General features: G+C 29.9%; 2 protein-coding genes across 2 annotated transcripts; one reads left to right on the forward strand and one right to left on the reverse strand.

The window, feature by feature from the left end:
* The first annotated feature begins 7,771 nt into the window (after nucleotides 1–7,771).
* On the forward strand, nucleotides 7,772–13,880 carry LOC116770580 (uncharacterized). Its single transcript, XM_032662114.2, has 5 exons — nucleotides 7,772–7,953; nucleotides 11,641–11,725; nucleotides 11,997–12,233; nucleotides 12,436–12,565; nucleotides 13,100–13,880. The coding sequence occupies exons 2-5, from the start codon at nucleotides 11,657–11,659 to the stop codon at nucleotides 13,198–13,200; spliced, it is 537 nt and encodes a 178-aa protein (XP_032518005.1). The 5' UTR covers nucleotides 7,772–7,953; nucleotides 11,641–11,656; the 3' UTR covers nucleotides 13,201–13,880.
* Nucleotides 13,881–13,939: 59 nt separating this feature from the next.
* On the reverse strand, nucleotides 13,940–15,759 carry LOC116770908 (uncharacterized). Its single transcript, XM_032662547.2, has one exon. It carries the CDS (start codon nucleotides 15,672–15,674, stop codon nucleotides 14,079–14,081), a length of 1,596 nt encoding a protein of 531 aa, XP_032518438.2. The 5' UTR covers nucleotides 15,675–15,759; the 3' UTR covers nucleotides 13,940–14,078.
* Nucleotides 15,760–17,708: the final 1,949 nt, after the last annotated feature.

Below are 17,708 nucleotides of genomic sequence, written 5' to 3' on the forward strand. Positions count from 1 at the left end.
GAAATAAACGTTGTATACAATCAGATGAGTGTTATATGTTAGTATAAATATTGGTCTTAATTTCGAATAAATTAAAATTACAACATTTTTATATTCTTTTCGACATTTATATGTGTATATACAAAGAGCTTATTAAATACTTTTTTATATAATTAACTCGTAAATTATAAAATATAATTGTAAGAAGGAAAAGTGAATAATAATTTTCCTATTCGTAATTTTATTCTGATTGTGTTAAGTAAACAAAGCAAAAGGGAGTAGAAGTCGTCGTAATAACAAATTATCTTCAGCGAGGCTGAAACCGCTAACATTAATGCTCAAACAACCGTATCGTCTAATCTCTACCACTTAGCTTTCACAAGACACAAAGGTCTTATCAAAATATTTTCACATTTATTTTTATGTCTTTTTGTATTGAAATTCAAATAGAATATGTAAACGAGAAACGTGGCGTTTATTTTAGGGTTAGGCTTTTTAGGCTTTACCTAAATAGCTTTCTTCAAATTTCAGATACTTTATACATGTGAGATTTCAATACTTTTCCAAAAACTATTTTGCCTTATAATCATATAATGTTAAAAAAAAATTGCCAATTATTGGAACTTGTAATTAAATTTTATTAAAAAATAATAATACTTAGTGATCCAAAATTAAGTCTTTCGTGGAAGGAAATGTCTTAACTATTTTCATACGACGACTGGCTCTAGACACAGATGTCGCTCTGAAGCTGTCCAAAGTTTCCATAGAAGTGATTCACCCTTTGTGGTTTGAAGGATTTATTCGACTGTTTATAATTCCGTTACTGGAGCCCTTTTGATGTATTCAAAAGTAAAATCTGATAAAGAAATAAATTTCCATCGTTGAATTTAACGAAAGTTAAATCATTCAAGAGATGTTTTTACGAAATGTATACGGAAATATATTAGACAAATATCAGTAAAGAGTTTCTATGTTAATTTTACAGACACCATGTTGTTTGGAGCTGTTGCAACTTCTATCGTAATGTTGTTGTGTATTTACAATTTGGTTAATATAACAACAATGTTACTTTTGTTTTTCCTTTTCAATGAATATTAAAAATAAGTAAACAGTAAGAATAAATCGAAACTCTTTCGGTGCCTCGTTAAAAAAAAATTCATAAATAAGTTCTCAGAAACAAAACCTCTTTTGAGCGATGTGAGAAATGTTGTCGGTGTATTGGGCGGTCTCGTCAGCCGCAGGGCGTTTTATATTAAAATGGATGAACTGCCGAAAACGATTTCTCTTGAATCTAGGCCGTCTTCGTGTTTCACAACGGGATACTTTATTGTTGTGAAATATCAAAATCGAATAACAGATATAAGGGAACGAAAGTAATGTTATTTTTGGATAGATTTTTTCTATCTGTTACATAAATAATGTATGTATATAAAATAGTATATTAAATTTTTATTATATTTAGCTTAATTTCACGCGTTTTTGAAAATTACTTTGGTCATCTTGAATTGTTTGTGAATAGCATAAGAAGTAACTTGCAGTAATAGTGCGACTTTTGATAAAATAAATAGTAAGTAGAAGTCTTTCATGAGATTGCATAATCATAATATCTTCTTGTGATAATGATTTTAAAAGAACAAAATTTTAAAGACCGGTAGACAAAAAAGAACAATATAACACACGAGCTCAACACTATTTAATAAAGAAACTTTTGAAAAATATAAAAAAACGAATAAAAAAGTGTATTTATTTATTAAATTTCACAATTCAATGTATTTCTTATTGTATAAAGACTGATCACAAATAGTACACTTCACTACGTGGAAAGGTTATATGTTCACATAACATAGGAGCGATTCCATTCGCGACGCCACGTATTTGACAAACGTTCAAGCATATTTTTTTACTCTGAATAAAATTTTTACTCTGAAAAAAACTTCAATGATCCTGGTATAAAATTAAAAATTACTTTCACTAAAAACTAAGCCCTGCTTAACTTTTTCTGTCGTTCTCAAGATCCTAAATATCAGAGATTTTTAACTTAACAAAATAAAGAAAATAATCTGATGAAATGCTTACAGAATTTTAACGATTATTTTTACTTTACAACTTTCTACAGATTTATATGAAAAATATATCAATAGTACTATTAATATCACTATCTATTCATAGACTGATAACATATTCTGCGCTATAATTTATACGTCTATAAAGATTTAACTCAATTTAGTCCCTGTAGTCTTGACATTAAATATGAAAAACAAAATGTAACAAAAGACCACAGCGTCTCTCCTCATTATGTAGCCTTCATTTTCGTAAAAATGGAGATTGCTTGTCATCACCCCGGGGGCAGACGCTAAGTTGAAGTAGGCTTTATTCATTTCAAGCACTAGATAAATGTTACCCATTTACTATTAATGACCGCAAAGACAATAAGCTGTTAACAATAACTGCAGATGCAATTAAATTAAAGCGGTTTTTTCTTCTTCTATTAACTAGATTCTACCTCTTTTTTAGCTTTACATAAACTTAATATTCTGTGCATATTGTATTTTGCTATTTTAAAAAATCATACGAGCTGAACCCCCTTTTGAAGTCTTGAAATGAAAATATTTTATATATCAAATTAAAATACACGTATTTTTTTTACGCTTAAACGCGACACTTTTTCCTTTGTAAACTAATACGTCTTAAAACGTAAAATGTACGTTTAAACTACTCATCCTTAAACAGTCTAGCGTCATATAAAAAGGCAATATCGAGCTTGAGAACAATAAAGTATCACATATTGTTTACTGGAACGTCTGCGTAATATGGACGACAAGGCGCCGCGACGCCGCGACAGACCGGCGTCTTCAAAATAATCCTGGAGCTTTCTCAATCTATCCGACCACAGTACTTGGACTAGATTTCAAGGACAATTTTATACGCGTCTGTATAAAGTGAATTCAAAACTATAATGTTAAGGTTAAGGCAGCGTTGAAATAATAATGGAATAATGTGAATACAAACTTAAATTTGTATGAGCAATTAACGATTATTTTTTAAATTTTAGAGCTTAAAAAATGTGAATTAAAATTTAATAACGTTTTATAAGGCCGAGTTCATTTTTATTTTTTTATGCACAAAGTACGAATATAATGTACGTATGTCTAAAATAACGTGATTTATATATACATCTGAATATTTTGGCTAGAGAATTTAGAAATATTATTGACGAATTAAGATTTGCTTAAGACTTGCTTATTACGACTAAGAAATAAACAAGACACAAACATACCTCATAAAATTTAGTTAAAACTAACAAGGACTTAGTATTATGGCAATAACAAAAAATATATACATTTTAATAATACATTAACATAGTACAGGAATAAATTATGTTTCAAGGGTGAATCTGCACAAACCGTGGCTTGTTACTGCCAAAAATATCAAGCGCAAGGTCGGGGGAAAGTTCACGCGATGCGGCATACTAGCGTGGATTATAAGGGATAAATATAATATCGTTATTAAAATTTTAGCAGTTTAACTTTCGCATAAAACAAACAAATCTATTCCATCACATTAGTATTAATTTAATAAGTACAAAATAATATAAAAAGCAAGGTCTGTAGACTGTATGTACTGTGGATTCTCATATATGTTATTGGTAAGTCTGTGTTTCATATATTTGTTACAATACACGAAGGACATGTCCCCGTTTATTGATTACTAGGAGTACATGCAATGGTCAGAGTTGTGGCTATAGTTTGGTTGGCTTTGGCTATGTGCGGGAGCGATTCCCACATTCAGAATTATGTTAAAACTTTCCTGGTTAATTGCTTTTACATCTAACTTGATTATACTTCGAACAACGAGTAGTAAAAAAGATTAATGTTTTATTTGTTCATAGGAAATTGATTATTTGAATAAAATTTTTTTTAGATCATTACAATTTGAATCAAATCTTTTATATTGTTTAAATAAAGATAGTAAAATATCAATTTCAGACTATATAGTCCAAAATAGTCCTAAATGAAAAATATGTGGTACATTCAAGAAAGACCTTTTGAGTAGTTATTCTTTATGATATTCAAATAATGTCCTATTACTCTATTATAGCACAGATTTTTTTTTCACATCACAAAACTTTTTTGTTTCAAATCCAGTGATATTATTTTCGAAAACACAAATACAATACATTACCGTACTGTCAACTATAAGATGCATGAGATATCATTGCCTTATATTCCCCGCATTTAATAACGGTTCATTAATTAGGCCAGTGGGCTTTGACATGACATGACAGGTATGAATAATGTACATTTTTATAGGAACACCAAAGGGCGTAGTGAAGTGAAATGAGCAGGAACTAATGGAACGTAAAATGAAATCGTTCACGTTGAAATATTCTGCCCGCGGGATTCAATATCTTGTTGCGGGGTAAACATTCCATTTCCCTTTAGTTGTGGACCAAGTCTTGAATGACGTGCCTTTGTATGTATAACATGTTTTTACACGAAATGTAGTCGATTATAATTATATTAAGATCTATCCAGCACTTATAACAAAACGTTTTTAGTGTAAAAAGCTTATACGTATGTTTTATTTTATGTAGCAGTAAAGTTTTTGACTAATATGCATTTATATTTTTTTGTTGAGACCATTATTAAAGTTTTTGCTATAAAATTTAATAAGGCGTAAGTAACAGATTGTCCCCAAATAAAGGTAATTTTGTTCTTGCACCATAATGTAAATCATTCTTAAAAGGCAGACGTCTTCCAATTTCCCGGTTCTATAGTAGATGCTTTATCTAATTTTTTGAAAGGCAATAATGTTATTACATTCTTCATTCCTTTCATGATTTTCTGACAAAATAAATACACTTACTTATCTTAATTCGTTTGCTTTACTTTCAAATTCTAAGTAATATAACTGGTGACCAGTTGATTATGAACACAAAAAGTTCTGTGATGGATAAATTATCAACGTTATATTCATGTGTTAAATTACATAAAGTAAGTACCTCCCTATTTTACAACAAAAAATACGATGGGCTAAAATTATAAAACTTTCAAGGATGTATCTTGGTAGGATTTATTACAGCCATTAGTTAACAAGGTAAAAGGTAAGTGGCCATCTTTTACACCCTCATCTAATACCTGGCTACAGGGTCCGGATACAATCCTGAGCCCACAATTTTGGTTACACCAGCTATTGTCTTGTGTGTATTCAATTAGGTACATTTCTTGATTATGAACTATTTGAGCTTAATCATTTTATTCAATAGTACATATATTTTTTCATAATTTGTAGCTGCAAATTAACATAAAAAAATATTTAAATTAAATTATGTACTTTGTGTGACTAAGGTAAAAATTTTTGACTTTGATTATTTATAAAAAAACTCCTTAAATATAAAAATATTTTTATGCTTTTGTAGTGAATATTTATTCTACTCGTTCACTATACATTGAATTTCAAAGTATGCTCAGTTCTGTTATCGAGTGCTACTAATTTTTGAGCTTAATAAATAAGCACAAAACATTTATATTTTTTATAGGTTAGAACTTTATTCATGACTTAATGACACATAAAAAATCTTTGCACATATTATCAAATATCAATTAATAAGCCACAAAAAAGTATAAATATTAAGCTTTTAAAATTTTCCGAAGACTGGAACAGTTGATGCGATTTTAACAATATTTTTAAAAGGCTTACTAACCTCCAACTAACACGCAACATTTCACCTTATGATGCTTCTATAAAATTATTTGTATCTAAATAAATAAGTATACCTACAGTTCTTTTATAATCAAGTCAAATAAATTACACTTTATGTATAAAGGAATATTATACATTCAAATAGCGAAAAAATAAAGATGAATTCAAGGAGACATTTTAGGGAATCGATATAGATACAACGGAAAAAGATTAATTGATATTCTAATATATTAATTCAAAGAACTTCAAAGATATTCTTATGAATGACGAAATAACTCTTTAAAGATATTTAAATACTTGTGTAGAGACGTTTCTGTACACATTTTAATAAAAATAAAATGCAAAAATATATTACAATCAATCTCGATAACAGTAAATTAAACTAATTTTTTTGCATATTTATTTGTTATGTTATATGTTATATTAATACTACTTTCTGTGCCCTTAATATGATAAGCATCATTAAACTATATGCAGATAGTTTCCAGATTGGAACTCACAAAACCTCGTTAGTGATAGTATCAACGTAGGTATCGTAGTATGAATTGTAAACAGTCTGTGTTTAGTTAATATGCAATCTTGTGGTAAGGACACTGTTAGGTCACGATCTTCCCGCACAAATAGAATACAGGGCTCCCAACCAAACCTTCAATCACTGTATGTATTCCTATAAACTATTAACAATCATTTATTACAATAACAATTAAAATAAATTAAATAATTTCATTAAATGTATTACTTTTTAGCGACTAAAGAATTATAATCTACTTTAATGTATCTTGTATTCTTTAAGCATTTTTTCTATACGAAGTGGCACCGAACTTTCCCTACCTATACTTTATTTCGCGTGGTATAATCAGTATGGCGTATGACGTCATCAGCCGATCTTTATAGCGTCCGTGAGGCGAAGGCAACGTAGATTATAGAGCTTAGTACCATTATCTATAATGAAAATGGAGGACACGTTAACTAGACGGTCTGAGGATCTCTCAATCTGCTGTGTTAAATGAAACCTGCTTCATCTTAATAAGAGATTTTTCACCATATTCACTATTGGATTCCTTTTGCCTAGTAAATCCTTTACAGTTTTATAATTCCTGTTTTATAAAGATATCAAATACAGACTCATATTTTTTATGATTCCAGAAATATATGAACAAGGTTACCTGTTAAGTTATAAACTTAGCTGGAGCATTCGCTACTGTTCTGTAATGAAACAAGATTGATTCATTCAACAATAAATAAGATGAGTAATAAAGTAATTTATATATATATATATATATATATAGTTATGCCAAAAATTATTTCAAATGTATATTTAAACAGAGACGTCACTCGGAAGTAGAGCAGTGCAAACAAATTGAGTCACCACTGTTACGTCTTACTGCCAATAAATCGTATTGTTAATATAGTTAGTAGGAAGAAGTTATAGCTAAGTATAGACTTGTGTGTCATGAGACAATTGTCTAGAATCAATGATAGTTCCTATTGTGTATAATAATCAAAAGCAATTATTTTTAACTACAAAACTTTTTCTGATTCTTTAAAAAATACTGTTTTTTTTTTTGTATATTTTATGTTAGGTAAATTAAAACGTCTAACACAAGCTCTTATCCAAATAAATATCACCATGACATCATAAATTATTCTAAAATGGCGTCCTTAAATAACATTTCTTTAATACATTGGAAATTACAAAGATATTTTATTTATATCTATTATGTACTTATAATAAAAATTTCAAATATAACATCAAATTCAATTTTCTATTATAATAATATAATAATTAATTCCTCTATAACCTAATTTAAAAGGAACCTTAATTTTCTTATTCATTAAAAAGTGATTTACTATTTTTAATATGACTTAATTAAACATCAATAATGTCAAGAAAAGGCAGTCAATTACAATGTCATAGCCGAAATTTATTCCCACGGCATCAATAATAATTACTATAAAATACGTTTCGAGAATGCGATCCCGAATTAAAACAAATGTCTTTGGCCGCGGACGTCCTTGGCTGGCGTTTTATTCAAGTAAAGTCAATAGGTTGCCTCTTGCTAGGCGTCACATAAGCAACTGCCTTCGAGTTTGGTTCATAACGACGAAACGCGTCTACCGTGCGCCAGCGCAGGCGTCTACGGATAACATTAAATAATATATATAGCTTTTTAATGTGATTAAATTGTGACACAATTTATAATTGTATTTCTTATCTAGATTTCTCAGTGAAGTGTTGTTGTTCTTATGGATTAGATTTTTTTGTATGACGTAAGTTATTTAATATAATACGAAACTTTTAGTTTAAATCAAACAAATGTTAACATGTCACGTTTTATTTGATCTTATGGAATTTAAGACGATTAATGAAAGACTGAAAGAAATCATTTATTATTCTATTAATCGCATTCGACATCTCGATCATAAGCAATAAGAGTTAAAATTGTTAAAAATATTAACAATTTTTAAATACTGTTCATAAAAAATTAACAGGGACGAGGTGACCGGCTTTACAAGTAAACATGACCAACTATTATTAGCCCTTAAAGGGAACGTTACCCTTTATAATTGACTAAAACAATTTGTACCTACCTGTGCTGTTTTAAATTACCTGTCGCGATGCGTAGGAAAATGTGTTTAAATATTATGTATATATAAGACCCAAAACTGACCAATGTATAGTTTTTAAATATACTTAGTATTCTTTTTTATAGTGAGCCCATATTAGGATAAGACCGTAGGGCTCTAGTGGAAAAGAAAGTAGGTAATTCAAAAAATGTGATATTGGATTCCATACGGGTGCTAGACGAACAAGTATCTGTTTATGGGATGCTGCACGTATCATGTGTGTACTTCTTATCACCAATGCCTTAAACATCTCGTCGACAACTCTGTTTACGAAAACCTTTTTTTTTTGTAATGATTCATAGTAATGCTAACAAAGATATACATTTTTTTTGTAAACCGTGACTAACTGAAACATAAAATTTTATTTTTATAACAAAAAATAATATTACGTAATGAAACAGTTTTTATGGTATTTCCCGTTTATAGAACATAGATTAGTTGATTATTTTTATGCATTCCATTAATATATAACGCCATTAAGGTCAGAATTTATAACGAGAACATTTAACGTATAGAAACAAGTACTTAGTATTTAATTTAGAAATTTTGTTATTACAAGTATCCGACCGATGTCAGGTGCGTTCATTGCACACCTTATACAGCCAGCTGTTGAATTTACATTTACATTACATTTACACAAAATAATATAGTGAATGCTATATTATTATTACCGTCTGTTTCGATCCCACTATCAAACAACAACAAAATTTACTTCTCAGAAAAGTACTAAAAATATACATAATTCAAAAGATATTTAAAATAATCTATTATAATGTTTACAAGTGTATTGTTTTATACGGTCATACACAAGAATCTTTAAGTTTAATAATCAATGTATTTTCTATGAGCTTACAAACACATTTTACTGATTTATTTATGCACATACATTCTGTATATGTATTAATTTATTTCATTAATTCGTAATATGTTAATTTGTATTATTCTCTGTCTTAAAAAATCTTTATAAACAAACAATACAACCGTTATTGTTAAAAAAAAACAATGCTAAGAACGTCGTCACTGAATTTATTAGCGTAATATTTTTTTCATTACATCATGCGATTGTTACGTACATACAATATTAAATTCATGACATATAGATATTGTTCGTAATGCAACTTAAACCAAGTTCTTAAAAAAATATAAAATAACTGTGAGTTAAGCAATCTTTTGAAAAAAATTAAAACCGCGTTTATTTTAATCCACAGACGAAATTAAAATTCAAAAAGATATTTTTTGAATAAACGATGATAATAATTCTTTCTACAAGGTTCTATCCTCCTTTTCACTTTTATTCCGAATGACGTCATAAAATGTTACTCTAACCGCGATAAACATTAAAAAAAAATTCAAAAACTATCTTACTATATGTCTTTAATGAACCCAATAGTATGTCACTCATCAATTTAATATTCTAATTAATTCTATGCGGGTGTTAGAACCACACCTTGCATAACAACTATGAAACTAATTACTTCATAACATTACTATTAATACTCAAACTGTACTACACAGCAAACGGCCAATAGCTTTGTTTGTACTGAAAATAATATCTAATAATATCACACAAATCGTAAAATATTTAATATTTCAATGATTACATCTTGGAATATAAGTGAATCATTGCCAAAAGCATCGATGTTATGTTTATTAATTACGTCCATACACGAAAACAGTAATAACATATGTACTGATATCGGATCATAAAGTCACTCTTTGTCAAGGTCGAGGCAGAAATGTTCATTCATGGCCGAAGTCAAACCGGTTCCCAATATACTTTCCAAAACCGCTTTATATTATCCTAAGCCAACAAAATATTCTCATATTTGTTGCGTAAAAAAGTAATATATTATAAATTAGCCCACTTATTCATTCCTCCTTTTATATTCCCTAACTGACCCTGGTGAGGTATTAAGGGGACCCTTTTCACCTTTATGAAACTGCTCAGCGACCCGTAACGATGAACCATCATTCATTGACCTCCGCCAGGCTCTCACAGCGCGAATGATACAGATTTTATGCCTCTGCACAGTTAGGTACGAAATGATCTGACCGTTACTTCAAAGAGCTCATTCGTCTTTTTTTAAACACTGATTATAAATTTTATTCATTCAATATGCTTACAAGGACGGTGCAAATAACATTAAACATTGTATCCAGGTCACATTATATCCCACTTGTATTGTATATGCTAAAGTTTATATGAATAAAATGATATGTATGCATGTTTGTTGCTCCTTTACACAAAGTCTAAATTATTCATTTTAACCATCGAAATAAGACGTGGGCTGTAGTTTATACCGATATTTCTTGTGGCTAAAATCTAGAAATCAAGTGACGCAGACTATGAAAGTCGCTCCAGATTGATGAGCTTATAATTGTTTACACACTTTAAGCATATCCCTTCAAACCAAAATTGAATAATAACACGTACGAAGTCGTGAGCAATATCTATTATTATATAAATGCAATGAAACAGCTTGTCTATTGATGGGTGACGGCTTCGTTACGCAAGGTCTTTCAGTTAATATACCAAGGAAAATATAATACATTCTCATACATGTTTCAAACAATGGTCGACAAATGAACTATAATTTTCATAGTTTTCCGATAAACTTCCCATTGAATTTAATTTATATTTGTGTCCAGTATTCTTAGTATAAGTTGGCATTGTGATACTACGTATAAAGCGTTTTCCGTGTCTCGTTCAATAACATTTAACGCTCCGTATGAGGTGTGACGATGTCAACTTAGAGTAAGGCAGCATACTGGTAACTTATCTAAACTAAATAACTGAAAAGATAATAAAAAAATCCTATTGTATTTTTGTAATTAATAAAAAGTATCTCACACGTCAATACGTAACTTTTAGTAATTTTAACAGTCAAGATATTAATAGGATGAATTGAGATATAGTGTAAAGTTACCCTTACATAATGTTCAATGGATATTTCCACTCAACGAACATTGAACATCTATCCGACCAATAAACCCTAAAATAACACAATGTACAGTGCTTTAGAACAAGTCGGTTGTATTCTATACTTTATGACTTGACATGACTTAAAACGTATGCATTTTACTTTTAAAGTAATATAGCATTGCGATTATTACTAAGATAAAGTATATTTATTAATATTTGTGATAACAGAAACGAATTGTTTATTTTAAACATTTATATATATTGGCCTTCTACAAGATGTAAGAAACGAAGTGATTCAATGTGCTTAACTACAAAATAAATTAATTCTGTGCTGCGAAACACAATTGTGCTACTATATGTAAGGAAGCCATTTGTTGGTGTTAATACATTAATTTTTCATTCCACAGAAACGAATGAAGGAAAATGACAAGAAAATTCTTATTTTGTTTTCCTCTGAGGTTGGGAAATCTCGTATTCGGCTACATAGTAATAGTAAGTACCTGTTTCGCCCTTAATCTACTTTCCCCTTACATAATATCTTCTTTGATGTTACGTAGTTACGACGAATTGCTATTTTTTTTATATAAGGCGCTACAACTAAACTAATTTCAAAGAATGTATTCTAAAAGAGCCAGCATCTTATCACCTTCAATCAATTATAATGAAAAATTTATACAAATTCAGTCTATATGTTTTTGAGTTAATATTCATTACATTTTATATAAAATATAATTATATTTTTTTTATTGAATATTTCTTACAGATTATCAGTCTGATTGTAGCAGGATTAAGCCTAGAACAATTAGTCCTTTCAATATTCGAAAGAATGATCGAACGTGACGAAGAAAGATTCGGCAATTTCCAAAAACTAGAAACTATATTCGGCGAACAAAAGAAAGAATTAGTGAAAACTATAATACTAATATATTACCTGTGTTATGTTTTCGTCGGACTTTTGATGTTCATTTTTGGTGTCGTATTTACAAGTGGTGTCCATAAGGTAACGTTTCTCCTTTATCAAAAAGTATCTTGAATATAAAATATTTATTAAGTTTTTTAATTATTAAATAATTAGTATATGGTTATTTGAAGATATCGTTGATGTAATGATTATGTATAATAATATTTAATTAACTTAATTTTATAAAGTGATAGACTAGAGCAAAACAAGTCTTAAAGATACGTTCTTTATTCTCCTATAGGTTAGTTACCGAGCGATTTCGACATTTTTTTGCTACAGCTTCGTCCACATATTCCTAACTATAGCTTTAATAGTTTGGGAAGGGCTCACTGCGGGCTGGATTCAACTTGGTCTCATTGTGTTGTCGGATGGTAAGTTAAGAATCATGCATTTTATTTAATCATATAATACATAGTTTAGAACCCTGATTTATAATTTTATCATTAATCTTTCTTCGTTGACTTAAGAATGTCTACTTGCTTTCTCAAACTGTTTTTTATTGTTTATGTTCAAAATGTATAAAAATATCTTTAGTAGTTTTTTTTTTCACCTTTAATATTTATAAAGGTTTATACATCTCTAATAGTCTAGTTTGTGATTTTAGCTCTTATTAGTTATGTTTATTGAAATTTACTCTTCATAATAAACATACCAGGTGAACGTTTCATACATTCTCTGTACTTTGAGTAATAATTTTGGAGACTAATATTGTTTTACGTATAAATATATTTACTCTCAAAATATATTGAATAGATAGAAATACAAACGAAAGAACGTTGAAGATAATTTATAGTATTTTTAAAATCATTCTTTGGATCAAATACTAAGGAAAACTCTAAATTTTTTTTCAAAACTGCTATTCAGTCAGATTGTTATAATGATTGACATATGTTTATTTCTTGCAGTGCTCCTGATAGTTTGCTTGTTCAGTGTCAAATATCTAATGGAAGCTATCCGAACTGGAAACATTTACTGTATGCCCGGAGAGGTGCTTTATCAATACTGATTGATTGCTACAGTAATTTTACTTGAAAGTGTTGATCGCTCTAAAATTATGTAGCAATATTGTACCTTCTCGTACTATCCCTATGCTATAATGACCTTAAGACTAAAAATTTACTATACATAAGTTATTATTACGTTTAAGATAAAAACTAAGATAATCTTATAATATATTACATAAGAAGTTTTAATTTATTTATTGTTTAACGAATTTTTTTGTTAATTCAACAAAAAAAAAGTATTTATATAAAATTTATATCAATTGAAAATGATTAAAACCATTCAACTTATATTTTCATTCTAATAAACTGTTCGTCTAATAACAATTTATATTTTTCGTAATAATCAGTTCTAAAATATTTTTCTTAAATAAGATTTTAATACACAAGTAACAAACATCCTTAGTTCAACTCGACTACAGACAGAAAATATATACAGACTTTTTTAATTTAAAGTATTAATTTAAACCAACTCGGAGTAAACATAACAAGCAGAAATTAGTTGAATAATATTAATATTTATAAAAACTATACAATTTTCTCATATTATTATTGGAAAAAATCAAATAACTTTTTTTTCAATGGGATGAAATTCTTATGTTTTGTTCTCACATCAAGTTTCGTGAATTTGTAATTAAATGAGTCAATTATTTATTCAATGAATATATGAATGACAACGAATAAATAGTTTTTTTTTTGTCAATTCTTCCTTCTACAATAGTTCCAAATAAGAAATAACTCTGATTGAAAAAGTAAAAAGTTTATTAAAATTTATCGTATTATCAGTTACTTATAAATAAAATAAAACCAAATATTACAATCTATTTACAATCACAGAACACCTATTAAATAAATAAGTTATTTAAATATATATATAAATAAATTACGATCGCAAGATATCATCTATATGTAATATCTGAGGCGTAAAGTCCAAGTCTCTCCTTCTACGTCTGCCAAGCATCATGGGTACAACCATGGCCATCGTTGCTGGCACCATACCAGCACCAACAGCCGCTAACACTGTTGAGCTATCGGGAGAATTTTTGTTCCCTACAAGTTTTTTCTTAACAATTTTCCTAACCGGCCGCAGTTGACTAGCTGATGATTCTAATTCATTCTTTAAATCCATATCCCGTTTAGACTCCTCTACAGTTTGAAAAGTTTTTTCAACTTCCAACATACCCCCATGTGACGTCGTCATATTCGTTTGTGAATTCTCATCCACTGGTAATACAGTCAATGAAACTGATTGATGCGAAGTTATCGATGGAACATCTGTGTTTTCTTCGGATGAGCTAAGCGATCTTTGGCGTTTTTTATTACGGTATCCTTTGGTTGTTGATAATAATACCCATTGGCCGTCACCGTAAGGCGGTCTAGAGTGATGATCACTATGATAGTCTGGAGTATCAGCATATACAACTTGAGTCGGTCGACGCAAAGGTCGTTTTTGTGATGATGCTTGATGGAGTGCTTCATATTCAAATGGGAAATTTGGAGGGCGGTTATCAGTGACTACTGAATCTGAAATTCCATAATATATTGAGTCCTCGCTAGGATAGTCTTCGCTATGATCACAATTTGGTTTATAGGGTCGGCGACTGTCGTCTGAAGACCAGGATGAGTGAAAACTTTGCATGTTATGTTGAGGTTTGTCCTTTGTCCAAGACGGTTTTGAAGGCAGCTCTGATTCAAACTCTTGAGGCATGTATAGCTTATTGTTAATATAGCCAGGGCGAGTCATAGTTGGCCGTTTTTGAGGATAAACGTAGCTATCTTCGGAATCTTGAAACCGATCGTCGTTTGAATATTTTGTGTCTTCATTATCATTCCAATAGCTCGGTTTTTGTTTCTTTACATTTGGTTTCCATTTTGATACCTTACTAGTTGACCAAGCCACAGGTTCTAAAGTTACCCACCCATCTTTATCGTCATATGGATGTTTATGTTGTTTAACTTTAAGACGATTCCACGATGTATATACCTTATCATCGTTCTCATAGTCTTGGCTGGAGGCAGAAGAATAGCGATCTGACTTATTCTTCAATTTCTTGAGCTTTGCAGCTAAGGCTGCAATAGCCTGCATGCGTTCGTTAGAATAATCATTGAAATCCTTTAATTTATCTTTATTATCCAAAACATAATCGTCTCCATGTTCTTGAGGTCCCTCGTCTTCAACGAATCCCTCCTGACAAGATGGTCCGTAACACCGCGGTTTGTCACTATGTATATCATGGATTATATGAGTCATTAAATTCTTAATCTCGTCATCATTTTCTTGCGTCTCCACAATATCCCACTTACTTTGCGGGTCCTCCTTCAGTGATTTGTTTTCGATAATCGTAATAGGTTCCTTTCCTGGCACATCCAGTTGATAAGTTTTATATTTTTCATGATTATCAACGACTTTTAGTTCATGTTTGGTGTTAGCAACAGTAATATGCAGTAAACAACCGACAAGAAGCACTGTCGTTTTCATTTTAACGTTTTCACTTTCTTTGGACCGCGTGCTTGCGCGGTGGCGAGGCGTGTATGAACTGAGCGCTGGCGTCTGCAACACCACACTGATATAGTTTTCATTTTTGATGCACAATAACCGCCCTCCCTGCTCTCTAATGCAATGATAGTTTCAGTTCGGTCACGACGAATGAGCGGCATAATTGCACTGCGACAGTCGTTTACCAGTGATTTATCTCAATTTACTATCGCATCTCTCTCGAAACCCTGACCTGCATCGCAGTGAAAAGTTTTTCACTGTGAGAATTTAGTTTTTCTTAGAGAACAATTTAAGTTTTATGAGGTTTCCAGATCACTTCATAACTTTAAAGTACTTACAATCTGTCCTTTAAGTATTTCGTTTAAAAAAAACCATTAAATGAACAAATTACCTAAATACTCTTTATTACCTAGATCAGCTATATATTTTATCTCCCAAATATAATGCAACAATCAAATACTTTTTCAAAAAAAAATCTTGTATTATTTGTTGGTTCCTAAATAATATTGTACATACGTGTGCTTTTGATATAAAGTAAAACAGAAAAATTGTTATCCTTTAAATTTCATATTATAAATAAAAAATACGGTAGCTTTTAACTTTAGAGGACTAATTTCAGATTCTACAATGAGATAAAATTGTAGATATTGTACTACTAACCACATTACAAAAACGATTTATGAACAATTCATCGTTATACTGATGCGACATTGTTTTCTAATCATATATTTTTAAAACTTCATTCTCATGACATTTTCCGCAGCTCTCTCCACAATAAACCACTTATTATCGCTATCACTCGATCAACTTCGCTCTAATTGTGTGCTTTTACCAACGATCTCGCCTCTGGCAATTTGTTCAAAAACAAAAAAGACGTCTGATGCAAAAATAATCTGTGCAGTTATGCAATTTTAATGCCCGGCGAGTGTCTGCTGTGATATTTCGTTTCTCATCGGGCTTTCTCACATGAATATATGTAATTATATTTAGATTTGCGAATGAAAATACTATATTTCTTCAGATATGATTCATAACTTAATAATAATATTACTACAGTTACATTCAATATTACAAACAAAAAATATCCTAAGTTTAACGATTTAGATTCTGCTTCAGTAAATCCTTTATCTCCACATGGACAATGTGAATTTTATAATCAAAATACTATTAAATTACTCAATAGATTTTGACCTGCGCTTTCAGCCAATATTTCAACACACAAACAAAACATTAAATACTCATTCGTTGATCTTAATAATCTGAACATTTTATAAAAAAAATAATATCTTTTTCAGGAAGGACAGTTTCGTAAGGAGAGATCTTATCTTGTTCCTATTTATAGATCGCCAGTATAACGTCAACTATTTGAGTAAATTATTCAATTTATTGGAATTATTTCGTGCAATTATCGAAAAACAACTTCGTATTTCCACCAAAATATAAGATATATGGACTTGTATAATTAGAAACACGTTCACTTTAACACATTTGAATGATCGATGATAGCCGAATCGTGTGGTCTAACTTTCCAATGACGTGAACGCATGCAAATCTATTTTCAACTTTACTTTTTATCTGAACGCTTTTAATGTTCATGATGGGTTACGCAACTGACATTTACTATATAATAGAAAATTACTTTCACGATATCATCCGATGGGTACGTGTAACTGTCATAAAAAATATTATTAAGTAATTTTATGACTGAAATTTTATTTTAATTTTATACATCTATATGAAGATTACGTAAGAAAAATACGTTTATATTACTACTGTATGTAAAACTGAGGATATTTACCTCTAATTGCCTGAAATATTATTGATATGACGAGACAAAGAAGACTGGATTCATCGTTATAGGTATGCAAGAACAAGATAAGACTTTCCAGTCCATAGGTAGTGTTAAAAAAAAGCTTTATTCTTTATCACTCTTGAATAGAGAAACATTCATAGTCGTTCAAATATCTTAAGCATTTTGTACGAAATCAGTTCTTGAATTTATGGCCTTTATCGTTG

The sequence above is a fragment of the Danaus plexippus genome, chromosome 7 (genome assembly GCF_018135715.1).
Source record: "Danaus plexippus chromosome 7, MEX_DaPlex, whole genome shotgun sequence".
In the NCBI taxonomy this organism is placed as follows: Eukaryota; Metazoa; Arthropoda; class Insecta; order Lepidoptera; family Nymphalidae; genus Danaus; species Danaus plexippus.